The 19864-nt window shown below is 38.3% G+C and overlaps 1 protein-coding gene across 3 annotated transcripts in view; it reads left to right on the top strand.

Annotated features, from left to right (window-relative positions):
- The window catches only part of zmiz1a (zinc finger, MIZ-type containing 1a), a 132329-nt gene that overhangs the window by 74070 nt on the left and 38395 nt on the right, over positions 1 to 19864 (top strand). For all 3 annotated transcript variants that reach the window (XM_079856407.1, XM_079856406.1, XM_079856405.1), the window contains one exon: positions 16526 to 16645. In XM_079856407.1, the coding sequence (XP_079712533.1) occupies positions 16577 to 16645 (69 nt within the window). In that variant the 5' untranslated portion in view covers positions 16526 to 16576. The remainder of the gene's footprint in view (positions 1 to 16525; positions 16646 to 19864) is intronic.

Here is a 19864-nt window from a genome sequence, read left to right as displayed (position 1 = left end):
TCTCATTTGCTTGTTTGAGACTTTATTGCTTGGCTAGATTCACACAGCAGCAAAATTCAGTTGTCATTCCTGTTTTAGAGCTCTTAATGCAGTTACATTCCCACATTGTGTGACCGAACTGACTCAATTAATTTGATTCAATCTGTTCCTCTAAACTATTACATGAATGGGACAATTTTGGAGTCACACTTGTTAGTAAATGAGATTTTCACTTCCAAAAACTGACTGTGTGAAAGTATCCTTGGTAATGTGATCACTAAATAACGTTTCCACTAGTCCATACCTCCTAACTACAGGGATTTCACGTTCCTTCTTTCAAAAGGCAGCATCTCAAACAGACGTTGATCTGGAATGCAAGCTGCCTCGTTCTGCAGGTGGCAGCCTGACTTCATTATCACACTCGTCTGTGCGCGCATGTTTTAGAGCAGGTTCTTAGATGAAGGCTGAGATGATACAAAGTGATCTGTGTAGAAGCAGCCTCCGTGCATCAGCGTCGACCGCGCGTGCGTGTCATCTCTATCGTGAGGGTTGCAACATGGGTTTCAGACATCAGTGGAGCAGCACTGGCGCTTTGATGCTAAACTGCGTCATCAAAGCTGAATAAATAGTGTTTACAGATACATCCTCACTCTTCCAGGATCAAACAGGCCTCCGTTAACCATGTACAATCAAACACGAAGTGTCAGATGGTGTTCGCTAGCGATGACGACATCTGCAAGCGAGGTTCAGTTGCGGTGATATTGGTTTGTTTACTGCAGTCGTGTTTCTTTTTAGCAGAAGCCGTTTTGAAGTAGTGCTTGCTGGTTAATCGTCTTATCTCCATGTAATTAAGGGCTAGAGTGGCCTTCCGTGTATTTCTATTTCAATCATGCCAGAGATACCGTGAGAAACAAACAGAGACGGGCCATACGCGACTCAATTACTGCACGCTAGAGGAGATCTGAAACTCTATTACAGCACATTTTACGGATAAACTGTTGCTGCTACCTCATAAATCCTGTCTAATGCACAACTCAAATCTATTAGTGCAATTGAACACTTACATTTAAAAGTATAAATATATATAGTGTATATATAGTATACAAATCTATCACTGTTGTTGTGTGAGTGTGTAGACTTGTGCCGTCTACAGATTTGACAACACGCTTGATTTTGATTTGGGCTTGGAAAGCTGGCTTTCCTCTCAGGAAGTGTTGTTCCTCTCCTTTTTCTATAAACAGTGGAAAAGGGACTTGAAGAATATGTCCCAGACTCACTATTTCCACTGTAAACACTGTGCTGTTTCCATCCACAGCAGTGGCTTTCGGCTGGGTCTGCCCAAGGCCCTTTTCTGGGGAAGGATTTTCCAGGGAAGAACTTTGTTTGGATTTTATAGCAGCATTGCTAACTGCTATCCCTACAAGGGTGTGTATGTTTATGCAAACTGTTGCGTTGAGTTAATGTGTCCTCTGAAGCGTCTGGTACTGAGAACCTGTTCTTGTTCAGAACTGGATTTATTCTATTTTTAATACTGCAACCGATTGAATTTGTTGACCTAATTTTGAGCAAATGAATGATTAGTATTGTTAGATTTTGGTGTATTTGGCCGAGCAGTGGTTTGGGTGGCTCGCCAATGTATTAGATTTCTCCAATACATAAAATAAGTAAGCTTGACCAGAGTTCTTGCGGGGAGAAGAATTTATTGAAAGTTTGTAGTGTAGCAGTCCTTCAGCAGCGATGTTAGCATGCCACCCTTCAACAATCTTAACCCAAAGTTCTGTGTCTAAGACAGAACTTTATACATGAAGACAAAAGGGCTACAAACAAAGGAAAACTGTTAGGACCTCCCACAGGAGATCGATCTAACTTGCTAATCCACTCTGAGCAATGCTGATTCTTTTTATTCATTCACACCAATCAGTTTCTATGGGCCATACATCTGAATGGGTCATTCATCTGTATGGGCCATTTGGCACACACCTTTGCAGACACAGACAGAGTGCATTACATCTGATACACAGTCACAATGTAAATGAATCTGATGACTGATGAAAATACAAAATCTATCAGTATGAACCGATTCTTTTTAATGAACCGGTCAAAAATCAGTCTCAAACTTGTTTTGAATCATTCTAATGGCTCACTCACTGACTGAATTGATTAAATGATTCTTAACTGAAACAAATCATTACTTTAAACAAGTCTGACTCAAAATAAACCAATAACTGTGTTGTATGTACTTAAAGTTGCGCAGAGTCATTTTTCTTAATTTAAAGTTGTAATGTAGCAGAAGTTACAATAGATAGTCCATTTTGTGACATACATCCGAGTGAAATGGATTATCGAAAGAAAAATGTAGAGCGGGGTCTTGGTTCTGTCCATTATTTGTTGATTGGATGGTGGCAGATCTAAATGTGAGCTTACAATCGATTGTAAGAAAGGGACAGGGTTTAAACAAGCAGCATACGCCACCAAAGAGAAGTCTGTTGAGTTATATTTAGAAAATGAAACCTTCATGGATGTATCGTTTTATTTAGAAATGCAAACAAATATTTAAAAAGTTCAAAAATACTAAGCGGTCCGCGGCGATAGCCTCGTGGGGCAAGTGTGCCGACATGTAGCGCCGTTGTGCTTCGGGAGACCCGAGTTCGAGTCCCTGCTCGTGGACCTTTCCCGATTCCCCCCCCCCCCCTCTCCCACCTCCCTTCCTTTCTAGCTACTGTCCTATCCTAATAAAAGGCAAAACGCCACAAAAAAAAAAAAAAAAAAATACGCTAAGTGAAACATACGTTTACGTGAGATTGCTATAGTTTTTATGGTTCGCTGTTGCAATTGGATAATTGTGTTGTATCTTAGTGTAACTTTTTGAAGCATTGCTTTGTTGTTTATTCTGCATATTAAGTATTTTAACATTTTAACAATTTCATTTTTTAAAGGTAAATAATTAATTTATCCCTGTTTTATTTTGTGACTCTTTCTAACCATATCATTTCATTCACTGAAAAATCTTGATATTTTTCCCATCATCGTAGCTGCAATAGCTGAAGTGAACAGTCTTCCTCATTTGTTCCCTTCACACTGACTTGATCTTTCACTCTCTCAGCAAGTAATTAAACAGTTGTTTTAAGTGAGGAAAAAAATCACCAGTATCGTACACCAGCTATCTGGCCGATAGTAAAGGTAAACCTGTGTTTGAGGCCGGGAGAGCCATTTTTATTGCATCGTATCAGCCATGAAAGAGGTGCTAAGATGGACACTCTGTATCACCGCCGCGCCAAAAACTAATCTAAATGGAAAACACATTGTCTTCATTATTTTGCAAGTGCTGAAAGAACATTGTTGCCATAGTAACTGGCAGGGGAGGCCGAGGGCTGCTTCAGGGCCAGTGAATGGAGTACAGGAGAGCCCTCCCTAGCCGACTACAGAAATGGCCAGTTAGTGAGTGTAAAAGTGCTGCTCACTCATGTAATTAATTTCAAGGAGGATTGGTGTGCGGGGGGTGGCGGGATGCAAGGTAACAGATTTAACATGGATACTTAGGAGCCGCGAGTCAAATGGCAGCCCCGGAGCATGAGAGAGAAGGACAGTATGCGGGTGTGCGGTGGGGGTAGATGAGGGAGTGTGTTTGATTAACAGCAGCGATGATGACATGCTGTTTTGCAAACATGCGGCTGAAATTGCTCGCATCCATAAAGCTGTGGCTGCCAGGCATAGCTTGAGTTTTTCTCTGGAGGATTTTTAACGAATGCCAAGAAAGCTGTTGTTTTTTTTCACGAGGTGGTACCAGACATTGCGCACACACGGACACACACACACACACATGCATAGACCGAAAAAAAAAAAGAGCTGTAGAGCTTTATTAAAAATCATACGAGGAAAAATAGCATCAGTTCATATCACTAATGCCATGAAATCCAGACCAAATCCATCCTGTGCTCGTATTTATCTAGTCACATATTTTGAATACCAAAAGGATGTTCTTTTCAAGCTGTTGGCTGTAATTCTGGGAATCCAAATGATAAAGGTCTTGCCAAATAGGCGGGGCTTAACAGTTTATTTTAGCATGAACATTTGTGTCAATCAGCTCACAGCTTGCTTCATTTAAAGTCGGCGTGAAACGGAAGTTTTGATAGCTGTTTCTTCCCTGATGTGACGTATACCTGAGTGCAACAGCATCACAAAAAAGAACAAATGTAAGGCAGGACTTGATTTTGTCCATCAGGAATTGATTTGATTGTTGGATGATTGTGGTTTGCTATTGCTGTGAACTCATGTGAGTGATAGATTGTCCTGCCTCGCGCCTGTGAACACGTCATCAGAGAAGAGTAAATTTTGATTTCATGGTGTGTTTAAATGGCTCTGTATAACAAATATGAACCGTCTAGTTGGTTACAGTGGGTGTTGGTTAATGATCTCCTGGTCATCTAATGAAAAAGAGCTAACCGAGGTGGGTCGGGTGCTCTTCTCCAAGAGGGAGGACAGTGGCCTGACCGCTAATGGCCGTGGCGCTTGTGTGCGGAGGCTGTTTGTCATGGCAATTCATGTCAGGGTGTAATTGGTTTACCTGGCCGTGTGTGTTGTGAGGCTTGTCTGCATAGCTAAAAACAAATTACCCACCACTGACCTTTCAGCTACACCGACCACATGGCCACACAGAGGCAACCGGGTAGGGAGAAAGTAGAAAAGATGGGAGAGAGAGCGTGTCGGAAACAGAGTTTGAGTGCCATGATGGCGCTATTTCTTGGCTCGCCGCTGTTTGAAGGAGAGTGTTTGAATGAAGGATGCCTTTGGGGATATTTATTTGAGCCGGTTCACAGCATGCAAGGTTTTAAAAGGAACAGCGGAGCATACGTCCCTCGCAGACTCGGCCATCCCGTGCTTTATTTGCCCGTGCCTAGATGAAAACGACCGCTGGTTTTGAAAAGCGGCGGCTGTGCAATGCAGCTTTGCTTGCACCACTTATCTGTCAAGAGCAGTGAAGGGGGGGATAGGAGGATGCCGTAATTCCCTACTTCCTGCATAAAGGATACAATATCCATTTTAGTGACAGAGTAGATGGGCCTCAATTTAAATCTTAATCCACGGGGGTTGAGTCGCAGTCGGCCGGATTGATTCTAGCCTACTGCGTGTGCGACTGCGTGCTCCAGGCGACACTGCACAAGTTGATTTTCTTTGTGAAAGTCTGACACTTTGCCGCCACCCTCCGCGTGCTCGTTTCTGTCTTCGCTGGCATGTACAGATGACAAAAGCACTCTAGCCCTGTTTTGTTCATGTATTTCTCCCTTGCCAGAAGCCAATTCCACATGAGGACTGGAGAAAAAGAGGCCTGTTGTTGGAACTAATTTTTTATGTATTTAGCAGTGTTAATATATATATATAATATATATATGCCTCATTAAAAGATTGGTCCTACAGTATGTTCTCAAAAATTAGTTGATGATGCAGATCTTCTCGTTGAGGGTGGTTGATCTATGTTGCTGATCAACTATGCTTTTTTTCCAGCATGCCTGGCCACTACTTAAACAAACACAGCCTAGCCAGAAGATCATGTGCTAATTGTGAGTTTGATGTCAATCAATTTCAAATTGATCCTATTAGCTGTGCAATCTGAGTGCTTTCCCAACAGCAAAACCTCTTTTCTAACCTGCAGTACAGTTCTGTAGCCCCCAGACAAAGCACTTGTAAACAGGTGTAGCAGCTATGAGCTATAAACGCTGTGCCATTGATCGGTCTCTTTAATTAGAGAGTGAGATAATTAAAACACTGTATTTTCACTCAGCTAGGTTCATCACCATATATTATTTTTTAACCAATACCGAGTTGCAGAGTTACACCCTATTGACAAGTTCTATTCCTGAAGGTTTTTTTTTTTGTGTGTGCCTCTAATAGATTTCTTTTCATTTAATTGGAGTTTCACACTAATTAGATTTGTCTTATATAGCATAAGAAAACTCTGGCACAGCAGGAGCTGCTGAGCAGGAGGTCGGATGTTGGGAGATTTTTGAAAAATGTTAGTCTCGGTTGTGAACAGTATGCAAGCGTGTGGCTGTATTTTAATCACTTTGTTATTTATTTATTTGCATCCGTTATCTTGCTGTATAAATCAGGGCAACATCTTTTACATAATGTGCTTTTTTGTGATCAGTTTTCGTTTGGATGCAAATTTACTAACATAAGTGATATAACACCGCTGTTCAACCCTCATCAAATTAGGGTTAATTCACCCAAAATAAAAAATTCTGTCATTAGTTACTCACCCTCATGTCGTTCCAAAACCCGTAAGACATTCGTTCATCTTTGGAACATAAATGATGATCTTTTTAATGCAACCTGAGAGCTTTCTGTCCCTCCATTGACAGTCTGCGCAATTACCACTTTCAAGCTCCAGAAAGGTAGTAAAGACATAGTTATTTTCTGACAAGCATTTTTTTTAAACCCTTTTAAAGATGCATAAAATTGATCAAAAGTGACAGTAAAGACATTTATAATGTTACACAAGATTTCTATTTAAATGCTGGGCGTTTTTTTTCTATTGATTAAAATATGCTGAAAAAGTCATCACGGTTTCCGCAAAAATGTTACAACATTGTTTTCAACATTGATAATACCAATAGTCTCATTTGCTTCTTTTTTTTTTTAAATATATGAGACAAAGTTTATACATTAATGAAACAAAAGTAAGATAAATAAAATGATCACCCTTCCCTGTAGCTATTGGCATTAGAAATTTGTACAAATTGTATTGTTTTTGGATCTCCTGACATGGGAGAGAGAGCTCCTGTCCTTCAGTGAGTGAGTGATAGAGCTCAGAGTCCAGCGGTAGACTACAGTTGCTGATGTTTCAGCACTTTTAGGGCAGGCCTGAAACAGAAAGCCGTGGAATTTCTCAGCTTACCTATTCAGCAGTAGGATCCCTGAGGTGTCCAGCAACAGCCAAGCTGGTCTGCTGCCTGCAGGGTTCGGTTTACACCGGCCTGTCAGCTCTACTCCTCACTCATGGTCCACAAACCCAATGTTTTGTTCTGCTGAGCTCTGAGAGAGCCAGAGCTCTCTTCCCCTCAGCCTGAAATACAGCCATACACTTTTACCAACAGTGCTGGAACATAAATTACTCTCTCTTTTTTCTTGTTCTAAAAAGCCTTGCCTGGAATTCCTCCTCTCTGCTGTCACCCTAAATTAGAAATCTCAGAATTTATACATCCTTATGAAAGACTGCATTTTCTTTCAATGATACCACAGAAATAATAAATTGGTGTAGTAAACTTCTAAAGTTTTCATATTACAGCCAAGTCTGAAGCTCTCTCTTTTTAAAGAAGTTAAAATGATATGTAAACGTATGAAATCTTTGTAGCTCTCACATGACAAGCATTCACCTCACACAACTTCTGAATCCATGTGAAGGCGTCTTTTATGCTCTGAGAGATGCTCAGTAGCTTCCTTGCCTTGATGTGCATTAGGGGCTATTTTTAGATGGGAACAGCACATAAGATTCACAATCATGTGTCTCACTGTGACCTGATTTTTGAAGACCTGACCATCCTTTCATAACCAGAGCCTGGAGTAATGCTAATGAAAATATACAGAAACAATGCTTTATATGATCCTCAAAAACAATGAGTTTATTGAGAAAAATTAAATGGGAAATGAATAATTCAATTGAATCAATTATTTTATAATTACAATTTTAATAATTGTTTTTGATAACAAGTTAAAGACAAAACCCACCAACACTGAACTAATCAACTGATAGACTGTTCAAAAGTTTGAGGTGAAGATTGAAGATTTGAAGATTTTTTTTAAGTTTTTGAAAGTCTCCTATTCTCAATAAGTGCTGCATTTATTTGATCGAACAGACAATTCACAGCTAAGTTTTTAGCATCATTACTTCAGTCTTCAGTGTCACGTGATCCTTCAGAAATCATTCTAATATTCTGATTTGATGCTCAAGAAACATTTATTATTATCAATGTTGAAAACAGTTGTGCTGCTTAATATTTTTATGCATTTTTTGAGACATCAGTGTTCTTTGATTTAATACAAAGCTTTAAAAAATAATTAAAAAATTATTACATTTTTGTAATAATATAAAAGTATTTACTACTCATATTTATTCTTTACTTTGATCAATTTAATGTATTCATGCTACATAGCAGTCATTTCTAAAAAGACTCCAAACTTTAGAATGTAGTCTAAATGAAATCATTAAAATGAATTAACTGAGTATGAAGGTTTATTCAAACAACCTTGTGATTTTGATTTGTGATTTACCGGTCGGTCAAGTTATTTTCAGTGAAATAAGGGCAAAATTATGGACTACTATTTCCTGTGATGTACATTAGTTAAAAGCTTAGGAAGTTGTTTTGAGTTAGTTGGTGGTTTCCCCTCATTTGGTTTGTTAGTTGGTCCACAATTATTGTTTTTCTGACATAGTCCACTACCAGAAATATTTAAGAACCACTGTTTTATATTCATCATATAATGCAAGAGGAAGCAAAGGAATGTAACAGAAGCAGTACTTGAGCGGGTTTACTGCTCCAGCCACTCTAACCCACTGTGAGATGGACGCACTTCCTGGTTTATTTACACAGCGCTGTCCAGGTCTGGCAGTTGCCGAACTCTGACAAATGAGAGAATCTCAGGATGAGCCAAAGGAGGGTGAGAGAATATTGTTAGGAATGCTGGTCATGCTTTTGCTCAGCCTCACAAAGATGCACACACCAACAGCCATGATTGGCAATCCTGGGCAGTTTGTTGATAAGAGCGAAGGGTTAAATCGTGATTTACGCGCACAGTGATTTGTTGCCGTCTGGAGTTGGACGGGCCGAGCGCCACACAGACCCACGGAGCTCTTATCTGAGATAGCTGGAGTTTTTCACAGCTCTGGTCTTGCCCTGCGCAGTGAATCAGAGCTGAAGTGAGCAGACACTGAGGAATGAGAGCAGAAGGGAGAGTGAGTTCACAAATCGCCCTAGAAACACTGTCTCTGTTTCCCCCAACGTATTCATGGCATGACGGGATTGTCCTGGGGTATCTGGTGACACATACCTGCCATTGTAGAGACCCCTGGCACCGTACTGCTGTTCAATATTTATAGACGCCAAACGCTCTCAAATATCAAATGGTTAAACAGCTGCGGACAATTTCAAAACTGGCTGCCCGTTTTGGGAAGTGCACAAGCCGCAGGGATAGTTGCCAGTGTAAAAGAGTTTATTTTCTTCATCACTCTCTCTATATTGGGTAATTAATTGACTTGAAAGAGTGATGTTGTAATTGTTTCTGTGTAGTGAGGTTCAGGGTGGAAAGAAGGTTTAGTGATTAAATCACACTGAAACACAATATAAAAATAAAAACTGACCCCAGATTAGTAGAAAAAGGTTATTTTGTGTTGGCATCATGCAGTGAGCTGATGAAAAATGGCTGTCACATCCCTAACCTGGCGTCAGCAGCTCCCTCGTGAGAACTTCCCCTCAGGTGAGAAATTAAAGTGGATATTATCTGTGCAGCGGCCCAGCAGCAGCTCAGTATGAGGCCAGGATCCATTTTGCTCCCTTCACACAGGAAACGCTGGGTTGACATTATTTTCAGGGCAGCAATACTCGCCCTCTGTTAGTGATGTGCTTTTCGTTCACCTACTCAAGGGCAAGGTCAAACCGACTGAGGTCGTTACGCTTCTACAGGGATGTAAAGGAATCGTGAAGAAATACAGTGCATGAAGAATCACAGTGTTAAACATTTTCAGATGTGAGCGTTCATGATAATACGAGTGGCTATACAGATAATATCGGTTAGTTCCGTTTTCTCCATTCTTGGAGAAAAGTATACTGTGCACAATGATATGTCCCGGATTATGCAACAGTTAGTTCTAGTCCTCAATTTTGATTGACTGAGCAATTTTCCAAGCATGCTTATATAGAGGTAGCCTATAAGTCTTAATGTTGCTGATATCTATTGTGTTAATGTAATAATTGTGTCTTTTTAAAACAATTTTAATAATTGTATAGTTTTAACATTATATTTAGCTATGTATATTTTGCACCGCTTTATACTTTTAACATCTTTTGAATAAAAATATTATTGATTGATAAAAATACCCATTGACAAAATTACGGGACTAAATTTGACAAAAAATTATGGGGAAAAAGTACTAATAGTACTAAATATTAAACATTGTGTTTGTGTGTATATGTATGTATATATGTGTGTGTGTGTATGTATGTATATATATATATATATATATATATATATATATATATATATATATATATATATATATATATATATATATATGTATATGTATGTATATATATATATATATGTATATGTATGTGTGTGTGTATATTTAAATACATATACACACAAACACAATGTTTAATATTTAGTACTATTAGTTTATATATTTAGTTTAGTTTATATATTTGGCATTTGTGTGGCATTACATATGTGAAAATATATTAATATTATATTAATACTATTATTTGTCATTGACATATTTAAACATTACAGCAAAAAAGTACTAACTTATATAAGTACAATTATATAGGCTATAATTATATAATTTATATATAAATTATCACGGATAAAAAAATAGACATATTTATAAAATGGCAAGGTATATATTAGCTGCATATCAACCATAAGTTTGAAATTAAATATTCACAAATTTGAAGTAACTAGGCTATGTAATTTTTTATAACTTGTGTGCATATTGTATAACTTTAAAAAAGTTGTTTGCTTAATTGTTGCGTTTATGTTTATATAATTTGCTTTGATAAAATAAAATAAATAGATTGTATTGGCTAGCATCACATGTATATCAGCATTATATTGAAACCCCCTTAATAGTTGACCACTATAGAGTTAGTTCAGGGCAGTTTGTGATGGGGGCGGTCTGTCTGTACATATGCCCTCCCCTCTCTGATCAGCTCACAGATGGGCCACACCAACCTTCTGTTCCAGATCTGAGCTCCGAACAAATAAGAGAGAGAGAGAGAGAGAGAGAGAGACAGGTATAGAAAGAGGAACAGAAAAGACAAATTAAAGCGAGCAGGAAGGATGGGGACGGTGATATCGTGGAGAATGAGGTGAGGAGAGAGGTGAAGGGACAGAAAAGCAGGCTCGAGTCAGTAGCTAAGTGCCTTGTGACCAGAATGAAACAGAAAGCCTCAGGCAGATGTAAAGAGTAAAGAAGAAAAGGAGGGGGTGGCAGAAAGGGAGGGGGGAAAGCGGAAAGGGGGAGTCAGTTTGAGAGTAAGAGGAAGGTAGAGTGAGTGAAAGAAATAAATAGAGAGCGTGAGAGGAAGAGAGGGAGAGAGAGAGAGGGAGGGCGGCGGTGGGGGAAGATGGTGTGCCGGTGCGGCCGTGTTGATTGGCTTGTATGAAAACACATGACTGCAGTGGGGAGCCTCTTGCTCAGGGTGAGTGGCTCTGCTTCAGACCAAACCACATTAGATGAAATGAATCCATTCCCCAGCCTGTTAAAGGAGCGCGCTGCCCGGGTTCTGGAGAGAGAGAGAGAGAGAGAGGGAGGAGGGGTGGATTGAGTGGCTGGAGAGAATGGGGGAGAAAGAGAGGGAAAAAAGGAGAGATGGGGGCAGGAGGAGGCCAGCACACACACACACACACATATGGTGCTAGAGAGACTGCTCTGGAGATTACGGCACATTTTAGGTCAGGACAATAGAGAGCAGTGGAGAGCCTTTACGCTGCCTTTCTGGACTCACACAACAAATGCTGCCTTGTGCTGTCTGCAGGGGCCACTGTCAGGCTCGCCGCTCCTCGCCACACACGCCGAAAACGGCTTCAGTGCAAGAGCTGTACGCTTATGCGCTTGCTTAGCTTTCACTATTTGCATATTTCACACAGTTTTTGAGTTCCGTCTTCATAGAAGGTTTTTGAATTAGTCGACTGGCAAAACAATTATGTGAAAGTTTGAGTTTGTGTACTTTTGAGTGGGCCTAAAAATGTTGTTACACTTAAAAAATATATTAAGATTATTGCTTTAGAAAACAAAATATTATTTTATTTTGAAGACAAGCAACACAAGCACACTTTTCATGAGTTAACTGACTAAAAATAGATTTTATTGGTTTAATCCAAAAGATGCTGCCTATGTTTATGAGAATAGTGTTAGTTAAGAGATTAGCTCTAGCATAATTTGTTTGCCAATGAGATTTGGTTTTAAATTTTCTTATCCAATCATGCAATAACATCAAAAAAAGTTTGGGTTCAGTAAGATTTTTATTTTAATTAATGTATTTATTCAGCAAGAATAAATTAAATAGACATTTATAATGTTACAAAATATTTCTATTTTAAATAAATGCTGTTTTGTTCATCGAAGAATCCTGAAAATACCACACAAAAAAAAGTTACTTTTTTAAAGTTACTCACAATATTTCTGTTTTTACTGTGTTTTTGATCAAATAAATGCAGCCTTGGTGAGCATAAGAGACTTCTTTTGAAAACAAAATAACACACTGACTGACCCCAAACATTAATGTAAGTGTCCAAATACTTTTTGGCAGCACTATTTGTGGCTTGAGGTTAGTTTGTGGTGATGGATTGAAGCGAACGCAGGTCCCCCTGCCGTGGACCCATGCCTCTGTTACTCAGCTACGGCGGTCACACCAACAGGTGCTGAGACACTTCCCTCTGTCTCTTCTCTGCAGGCGGTCTGGTCTGATCTTTAGTATGACTGCACTCTGATCAGCCAAGCTGAAAGCAAACCGGTCCTGCCAGTCTCATATATTACTGCCCACAGACCGTGCACTTGACCGTCTGAGGCGCACTGTGCACAAGTCCTGGCTGAAATCACCAGTTCTAATCTGATTGGCTAGTGCTATGCAATGCCCTGAAATCAAGAGTTCACCAGTTCACAAATGAAGATGAGGTTTATAAACTGTTTTGATGGAGAACTAATCACTGGATTAGTTTGACAGGTCAGTGGAATCAAATGGGAAATATTCAAAAAGTTGTGTTTGAGTTGCTTAGAAAAAAGTAAACTTGGTTTGCAGAAGTATATATTCCATATTCTTCAATGGAACATAAAATAAGATATAAAAAAAAAAAAAAAAGTCTATACAATGGAAATCAGTGGTCACCAACTTTCTTTGCTTACCAATATTCTTCAAAATATATTTTGTTTTCAACAGAAGAAAGAAACTTGGAAATGGCAGAGATTTTATATTAATGGCATGTAAAATTAAGATTTTTACATGTCAGTCAGACTGATCTTTCCCGCCTAAGTGGGCAGCACTTGGCCAGAATAAGATTGAAAAGAAATGATGCTGATTGAGTTTAATTTCTGGTTATGTAGAACTATTGTTCTGCGTGCGTTAAAGTGGCGAATGAAAGGTTTACACCACGTGAGTGAGTCGAGTTGCTTTGAGAAGATCTCTTGGTCGGATCAGAGCGTGAGCTGTAATTATGATCCGTCTTTTAAGCTTGGCCTTTTTCTTGAATTGAGTTCCGGGCTGGTATCAGTCTCTCAATCCCAGTCCTTAACCCAAGAGAGTGACTGATGGTATTTATAGAGAGCTACCTTTTGAAAAAGGGAGTCAAGCGTGAGTGGAAATGCAAAAATCACTCATGCGGCGCGTGTCTGATTATGAAGAGATAATTTTCCCTGCACAAAATAAGTCCTCTCTCTCTGTCTCTCTCTCTCTCAGCCCTCTTTCTGACCCCACCTTTCTGAAGATTAAAAACAACATGTTTTTTGTACTTCACTTCCTTGCTTTTGTTTTTGTTCTGACAGTAAGAATTTTGTCTAGTCTCGTTCATCCGATATGATTTATCCTACTGTTTTTAGATATTTAGGCTCTCTACCCTGCTGTTTTACTTCCTAATACCTGGATATCAGCACCTCATCTCATTTTTAAATGATTTGACGGTGTGAATTCCACAAAATATTGTGATTTTATAAAACCGATATTGGTTAATTATTGGTTTCACCAAGTTTTTTATGCTGCTCAAATCATTTAGTTTTTTTAAGTAATGTTTTAATGAATAACCTTAATATTTAAAAAAAAATTACATTACATTCTTATTAAATTGTAATATTTAATAATGCACTCATTCTTTTGTTCTGCATTTTTAAGTATGAAGTAGAATATTATATATTAAAGGATATGTGATTTTAGTGAAACATTGTGAAATTCTATCATCATGGCCAAGTATCTGACTGTAAACTTTCTGTTTGGAGCGAGTCCACGGCTAGCTTCTGCTTCTCTTTGAATAATGAGAACAAGAGTTTGTTTTCATTGAGGTAGTTGGTGTGTTATATAACTGGTGTTTTTCCAGCCTTCATTGCCTGAGGGGTGAGAGAGTGACAGAGAGAGAGAGAGAGGGATGCGTGATCAAGCTGTGTGGAGTTTTGGACTCTAGGCTCTGCTTTACGGCTCTCTGACGTCATAGATCAGGATGTTCAGCAGCGCACTGTAATGATGTTTTCATGTCATCATCACCCTCTTGAAGCCTCTTAGAGTTTGCACACCAAACAAAAGCCGTCTCACGAAAGAGGAGGAGGAGAGTGAGAGCATTCTTCCTCTCACTGCTCGTGGCTGGAGGTGAGAGTGACAGCGGGGTAAGGAGGGAAATAGTTAATCAATAGCCACAAGGTCAGACAGGCGAGCCTCTGGTTTGTGCGTTCTCTGTTAGTGGGTTGGAGCAGAGGATTTGTAGCGCTTGTAAAGGCTTAAAGGAACACTCAGCAGTTATTTGTGGTGGTGCTGATGGTCAGGGTGGCAGGGCTGCAGTGTGTGTGTGTGTGTATGAGACAGAGAGAGACACCTTCTGGCCTTTGATCGTCACTGCAGACACACCGACCCAAATCCTGTCAGAGCATTTTTAGCATTACATTACATTACAGAGCAAATTAGCATTACATTTACTCTTTGCCAAAAGAATACTCCCTTATATCCAGAGCAATTTACACTGCATTCAAGTGACAAAAACAACAAAACAAGAAAAATTCGTATCCATATTTTTCCTTAAAAAAAGAAAAAAAAAAAAAAAAAAAAAAAAAAAAAATATATATATATAATTTAATTATATTTAATTTAGAAGAAGAATTTCATAATATATGACTTTTCTATATATATATATATATATATATATATATTTATTTATTTATTTTTAGTTTGGGTCAGTAAGATTTTTTTCAATGCTTCAATTCAGAAAGGATGCATTCAATTTATCAAAATATTATAATATATAAAATATAGATTAATACTACTAATATAATAATAATAATAATTATTATTATTATTATTATTACTTTTATTATTATGTCAATATAATTATATATCTATTATATATCATAGCATTATCTACTAGCCTATTTAGATAAATGCAAATATGATAATGCAAATTTCAAATAAATGCAAAGCTTACAGGTAGTGAACTGTAACAAAATGTAGTGTTTATGCTTTGAAAAAAATGCTTTGCTTACAAGTCTTATTGTTTCCAGAGAACACAATTTTTCTTCTCAGGAGAGTGATTTTTTTTTTTTTTTTACTGGTAAACAAAATACTGATTATTAATAATAATAATAATAATAATAATTATTATTATTATTATTCTGAAGTGATTGCAGTCAGGTGCACATTTAGTGGTGATTTAGGCTAAAATTGGAGCATGCTGTGCTGTTGTATGAATCTGACGTTGTGGGTTCAGCACACTTCTGTTATGCAGGTACCAGGCATGCCGTCTCATCCGTGACTTACATGCTTATAACATGTCATGTGGGCTTAAGAAAGCACTCTTAATACCTGTCCCGACATCACTTCCTGAAATGCACTGACTGCTTTAACATATATAGGGCACCATCTAACCCTCCTGAGAGCGGGAGACTCTCCCCGTCCTGTCACGCACAGAGCCGAGATATTTGAAGAGCGCTTTATCAGACCGCTGCAGTGGGTGGTGGGGGAATTTTGCTGTCTGCCTGTTTTTTTTTTTCTCCTTCACATTAGTGCCTTGGAATTTTAAGAGTGATGGCAGTAAAGTGGTCAGATGAGAGATGAAGTCCCGACATTCCCGTTCCTCACCAATTAATCCTTCCGCGTGTCGGCGCAGTGAGTTACAGCGCTGGACCTCGTGTTTATTTGCCAGCGAACGCAAACCCAACTGTAAATCAGCCCGCCACGGCTAAATTGATAACCTTGAATGTAAGGCCTCGTACCTTTAGCAGCGTGTAATGATGGGGTTCAGGCATTTGTAGAGGTCTGATTGGAGTGTACGTACACTTCCATTCAGCACACATACTCACACTTCTGCTCCATGCTTACTGAGTTGTGCTGTTACTGGCGATTTATGAAGATCACGGTTGCGCTTTACTTGTAAGAAACTGATAGGAGTGTCAAAGTTACAACGTCAACATGAAATATGGATGGAACGGCTCCTCCTCAGCCACTACTGAAATGTCATCTGAGCACTCAGTGTCTTTCAGGGCCTTGTTGAGCGTGTGAGGAGATCACAGATTTGCGCTGAAGTGCTCTCCCGTTTTTCTCTCAGCCTGACACACTCATCTCTTTGTCTGTCCATTTTTCAGAGAGAAGAACTTTAATGGCTTCCAGGTAGAGAGAAAGAGGCAGCAGTCAAGATGAACTCGATTCCTTCGATGGACAGGCACATACAGCAGACCAATGACAGGCTGCTGTGCATCAAACAGGTGAGGAGAAAGTAACCACAGTGATGCAATGTCTGTCTGTCTGTCTGTTCATTTGTTCCACAGTCTCTCAGATGGGGATCTGTAGTTCTTCATTAGCTTGGCTCATATCAGGTTGCTGAATATGGTTGGAGTCTAAACACTGTTGTCCTCCTCTTCTATTTTCTGAGCATCTCCTATCAGCTGATTGATTGTTCTTGCGTACACAAACACACACATCACATCACACACATGCAGACATGCCACATACTTCTATTATATCTACTTTTAAATTAAGCTAATTGCACTCTTCATTCAAAAGATTTATTTTAAGAAATGAATACTTTTATTCAACAAGGATGCATTGAATTGGTGAAAGTAATATATACAAAATATTTATATTTCAAATAAATATTGTCTATTGTCAAATAATCCTGAAAATGTTAAGCAGCACAATTGTTTTCAATATTGATAATAATAGAAAATGTTTCTTGAGCACCAAATCAGCATATTCTGAAGGCTGGAGCAATGGCTGCTTAAAATTCAGCTTTTCTATCACAGGAATAAATTATATTTTAAGGAAAAAAAGTTATTTGTTGTAATTGTAGTAATATTTCACAATATTACTGCTATTACTATATTTTTGATCAAATAAATGCAGCCTTGGTGAGTGTGAGACTTACTTCATAAGCATAAAAAAACTTAACTAGTTTACTATAATGACTACAGATTAACCCAAAGTTTAACCCTACACCTTGTCTGATCAACTCATTTCTGAGGACAAATTATGTATGTATGTATGTGTCTATGTATGTATGTACAGTGCTATGCATAAGTTTAGACACCCATACTAAAGTTGACTAAAAAGAGGAATAAAAAATCATCTTTTGGAAACTGAACTTAATGCCTTAATTTAAAAAATTAGGAAAAATCCAACCTTTAAGGACACCAATTTTCTTTGTGAATTAATAATGTATCGTAAATAAATAAATGTTCTTCCTTAAAATACAGGGTGCATAAGTTTGGACACCCCTATGTTAAATTCCCATAGAGGCAGGCAGATTTTTATTTTTAAGTATTTTTTTAAATATTTTTTTAGGATACTATGCATCCTGATAAAGTTCCCTTGGCCTTTGGAATTAAAATAGCTGCACATCATCACATAGCCTTCACCATACCTAGAGATTGGCATGGTTTTATTTCAGTTAGCCTAATAGCTATTTCAGTTAGCCTCATTTGCATTGAGAGATGATCTTATGGAAAGTACCCCATGCCAATCTCTAGGTATGGTGAAGGCTATGTGATGATGTGGGGCTATTTTAATTCCAAAGGCCAAGGGAACTTTATCAGGATGCATAGTATCCTAAAAAATAAAAAAATAAAAAATACTTAAAAATAAAAATCTGCCTGCCTCTATGGGAATTTAACATAGGGGTGTCCAAACTTATGCACCCTGTATTTTAAGGAAGAACATTTATTTATTTACGATACATTATTCATTCACAAAGAAAATTGGTGTCCTTAAAGGTTGGATTTTTCCTAATTTTTTAAATTAAGGCATTAAGTTCAATTTCCAAAAGATGATTTTTTATTCCTCTTTTTAGTCAACTTTAGCATGGGTGTCTAAACTTATGCATAGCACTGTATGTATGTATAAACACATCAGTTATATATTATATTTTCTAAACATATCAGTAAGAATCTGTACATTTAAAGCAAAGGTTTGAATAATTTAAGAGTACTTTAGTTTGTGAAAACCTCTTCAGATGTGCTCGTTTCACTATACTAGTGAGGACATTTGGAAAAAAAAGTGGAAAAATACAACTTTAGTCAAACACACACAAAAAAAGTGACAAAAACAAACAACTTTAGTCAAACACACACACACACACACACACACACACACACACACACACACACACACACACACACACACACACACACACACACACACAGAGTCGATATGACCCAAGACAATATCTTGTGATTCTAGACTTTGATAATTGCAGTGTGCGGTGTAGGTGTGACATTTTGCTTCTCTTGACAGATTTATGGAAATATGTGACATGCCAACTTGAATATTACAGACAGAATTTTTCATGTAGACAGTTTTCTGCTAGGCTTTGTTGTCTCTGCATATTAGGCAAGTCTTAGCGTTAATAAGATCATGTCTACAGCATGTAAGAATCCATTGAATTTCTGAGCCTATTTAATTGGTTACAAATGATACTGTTATCTCCTTTTTGCATAGCAGATTGAGCCTGATTAAAACTACAGACAAAACACAATCGATTGCTGCTCGTTAATCATATTGATATGGCACATTTAGAGTGGTGAGAGAGTAGTCGGTTTTGCCTCCAGGACTGTTGTCCATCCCAGTGAGCTCAATTTAAGCAGAGACAGTATTTGTATTTGGAAGTATACTTTTTCTTTTTTTTTTTGCACCAACATCAGTAATATACTGTAGTTTTACACTGTTTTTCTGACCCTTAGGTCGTGTGTCCACCAAAGCGTTTTTTTCCAAAGGCCAGTGTGTTTTTCCAATTGTTTTCTATGGGAGTGCCACATTTTTAAAACTGCAGCAGCTGAGGAGGTGCTTGCCATTTTTTACCAGTCGCCGAGAGTTCAAGAATGTTCAACTTTGGGTAAAACGCAGCGGTCATAACTGTCATTTTTTACCCAGCCGTCCAATCACAGTGGAGCAGGGGCGGAACAAATAGCACACAACCAACCGTCATGTTCTGCTTGTACAACGATAACAACTGACAGCAACAAGCACATCTCTGCATCCAAAACTAGTGCCAGAGCAAGAACGTTATATTGTGTCGACATTTTTATATTCAGAAACAAACTATTTGCAAAATCAGATACTAATAACGTTTCTGCTGATATTCTGTATCATATAGCGTCTCAAAAAAAAAAAAAAAAACACGCTGCACCGCCGAAGCACCGTAAAAGTTTTTTCAGAAGAGCTGGCTATAACGCTTTGGTGGACACACGCCTACTGTCTTTTTGCTACTGTAACTTTAAGACTTCCATATGTAAATTACCTCTACATCTATATGTAAATGCCAATATCTTGACAATTAGTAAATGTTCCAATGTTTGTGACGTCCGTATGTCAAAAACCTGATACTCTTTCAATCTAATAGGGGTGTTTCCTTTCCTCTCTGTCCCGTTTCCCTCCTTTCATCATTCTGTCATCCTGTCACTCAATCATACGCCTGCCTGTCATACAATCTA

This window comes from Squalius cephalus (genome assembly GCF_949319135.1).
Source record: "Squalius cephalus genome assembly, chromosome: 21".
Taxonomy (NCBI): domain Eukaryota; kingdom Metazoa; phylum Chordata; class Actinopteri; order Cypriniformes; family Leuciscidae; genus Squalius; species Squalius cephalus.
This window is presented reverse-complemented; position numbering and strand designations above follow the sequence as displayed.